This window comes from Cupressus sempervirens, chromosome 3, assembly GCF_028749045.1.
Source record: "Cupressus sempervirens isolate cs-2001-9-10 chromosome 3, ASM2874904v1, whole genome shotgun sequence".
NCBI lineage: Eukaryota > Viridiplantae > Streptophyta > Pinopsida > Cupressales > Cupressaceae > Cupressus > Cupressus sempervirens.
The window spans coordinates 356,734,816-356,737,751 of record NC_143120.1 but is presented as its reverse complement, the minus strand read 5'-3'; the positions used below and the strand labels follow the sequence as shown (position 1 = coordinate 356,737,751).

At 37.9% G+C, this 2,936-nt stretch overlaps 1 protein-coding gene across 1 annotated transcript; it reads right to left on the bottom strand.

The window, feature by feature from the left end:
* Window positions 1–764: 764 nt before the first annotated feature.
* Window positions 765–1,343, bottom strand: LOC149566470 (uncharacterized). Its single transcript, XM_089816487.1, has one exon. It carries the CDS (start codon window positions 1,341–1,343, stop codon window positions 765–767), a length of 579 nt encoding a protein of 192 aa, XP_089672613.1.
* Window positions 1,344–2,936: the final 1,593 nt, after the last annotated feature.

Below are 2,936 nucleotides of genomic sequence, written 5' to 3'. Positions count from 1 at the left end.
CATTAACATTTCCGTGTTCAAACTTTCTCAAACTGATACCATTCTCAGGTTGTGATCTGTAGCAATCAGGATTAACGTCCACAATCATAGCATTACACAAATTCAAACCAATCTTCTTCAGATCCTTCACATGTCCATCACCGTCTTCTTTGCAATTATCTCTATAAAATCGCCTGCTTATGTCAAAATTAACATGAATTTTCCCCAGAATAACATCTGCAGTCACGTTACGGCTTTCAGTAAAAACAATTATTTCAAAGTTTTTGCGCAGTTGAGTGAAAAGGTGATGAACCCCTGGCCTGACTGAAATATACAAAGTCACTGTTTCTGCATCTTCAGTCACAGAAGTGATTATGAAATCATAAGGCTGGTGGGGAGTTTGGCTGGTTGAAATTAACACTTCAAACAACTCCAAAGCAATCGTTTTCTTGTTATTGGATGAATGTACCCCATAAAGCATACCCTCACGTTCCAGTTCCGCAGGCATACTCTTCATTTATAGTGGTAATTAAAATATGGGTTCTGATGGCCTCTCGTACATCTCCACATGTTACAGCTACTATACACAAATCCATGACTTTCCATAGTTCTCTATCTGACAAATCACCTTTGAATGCTTTCAAAGAAAAAACATTTCTTGGTTGAAATGCATACCCAGCTGGATCGTCATCGACAATGATGACATTTTTGAGATCCCTCCTAAGCTCGGCAATGTCTTTTACCATCACAACTTTCTCTACCTTCGCAATTTTATCTTGTTCCTTTTAGTTCCCGTCATAATCCTCTTCTTTATTTCGACATACAATCTCTCTACATGACTCTTTATATAGGCGAAATTCTATGGTGATATTGTTGTCCTGCTCAAATTTGTTCAGTATGGCATCTGCATATGGCTTTTGTGCTGACGTAAAAACTATGATTTCGTAGTTGTATTCAACTAATCTCTGCAATAGAAAATCAACCCCTAGCCTTTTTTGTACATGATAAGTTAGAGTGTCATGGCCTTCTCCCATGCCAGGAACTGTTATAAGAAAATCATATTGGGGGATAGGTGTAAAACTTGCATGCACAAGTGTATTATCAAGATCTAAGACTATTGTTTTTTGTTTCTTCTCTTTGGGAGGTAGAGAAACTAAGTGAGGAGATCGAGTCTTTTGAAATGCGGAATTTATGTCATAGTTTAACATTGTGGATAGTGACTTGACCTTTTTGTAATCGAGGGGCTCATTTTCTGGTGCATCAAAGTTTATCGGTTTCAGTATGGCAGAGTTATCAGGCACGTCTTCATGGTTGAAGGATTCAAGATCATATTTAGGAGGATCAGTTTCAAAATCTCCGGACATAGTGATGAAGTGGTTATAACAAAGGTGATATCTTTTTCGAAAAGAATATACGAGAGGTGATTATGGCGTGTGCAGGACCTTCTACTTCTTGTATGTTAATTATTGTTAGTTGGACAGCTGTTATTTATGACCCGGAAATAGTAGTATTTATGGGTAGCTTGGACAGCTGTTCGTCCTTATCTATGCATAGCAGCATTAGTTATGGGTAGTTTGGATAGCTATTTATCCACTTGCCAAGAATTAGTAAATGGTATTGAAAGGATAATTATTTACTAGTTTTAGTGATTCCCTTTTGGACACCTTGCAACCAATTCTATTATTGGCTGTCGAGTTGTCTTAATCTCAACCGTTGGTTTGATTTAATCTCGGTCATTGGTTTTTCCAATAGGGTAGTATAAAAAGGGGTCATTGGGTCATTTGAAAAAACAAGTTTTGGAGAAGCATTTTGCACTGATAGCAAATTGTCTTGCAGTGTGAGCAAGGGTGCAGTGTTAGCGTGGGGATAGCAGTGGGGAATATTAGCGGGAGAAATTAGGAGGTTGTCGGAGTTCTGCCAGTGAGAGACAAGAAATTTTGTATCTCTTGATTTGCTGAAGTTTAATATAATTCCTCATCTATAGAACTGGTTTTCCCTTAGGGGCTTTTTTCAAGGACAATTTGTCCGAAAATATTGTGTTTCTTGTGTTGTTCATTTCTTTCCATATTATATAAGTGAAGCTGCAGTTGTGTTATTTTTCAATATTAGCTAGAAATTTGTTTTCAGCAGTTTAATAATCGTTTATGATAGGAGATTAATAATCAGTGACTGCAATAGTTGATTTTTCACATGGTATCGGAGCATTGTTAAGGATAGAAGAGTTTTGCCCTAGGAAATAAATTTTGATCTCTTTAGATTTATTATTGCTTTAAACCCTTGAGATGGCTTTAGCTGGTTTGAGAGATTTGGATAGATTGGATGGTGCCTCAAATTTTGGTGTCTACAAGGCCATAATTTCTTTATTATTGGAAGAGAATGGTATCAAATATTATGCTACCAGTGTTGTACCTCTGCCAATGGATGCAACACAGCTTGCAGCATATATGTAGGATGATGCCAAGGTGAGGAGGACATATTGTTCCACATATCTCGGAGCTAGATACAGCAAAGAAGATGTGGGACGCCATTCTGAATCTGTACCAGAATGCTATCACCAACAGGAAGTTGATTTTCAAAGAGAAGCTAAAGAATACCTGGATGAATTAGGGAGAAGATGTCACAAGTTACCTCACTAGGCTTAGACTTGTCAAGGATGAGTTAGCAGCTGTTGGAGATAGCCCTAGTGATGACAAGCTAGTGAGAATAGCCCTAAATGGGTTTACTAAACAATGGAGTGTCTTTGTTCAAGTTGTCAATGGACGAGATACTTTACCGAGTTGGGATCGACTATGAATTGATTTCACTCAGGAGGAGTTTAGACTAAGTCTTGTCAATGGGGCCAACAAGAGTTAGAAAAATGAGCTGCAACAAGAGAACATTGCCCTAGTGGCTAAAGGGAAAGAAATGAAGGGATCTAACAAAGGATCAAATTCACAAAGTGAGAAGAAGAAGAAGGA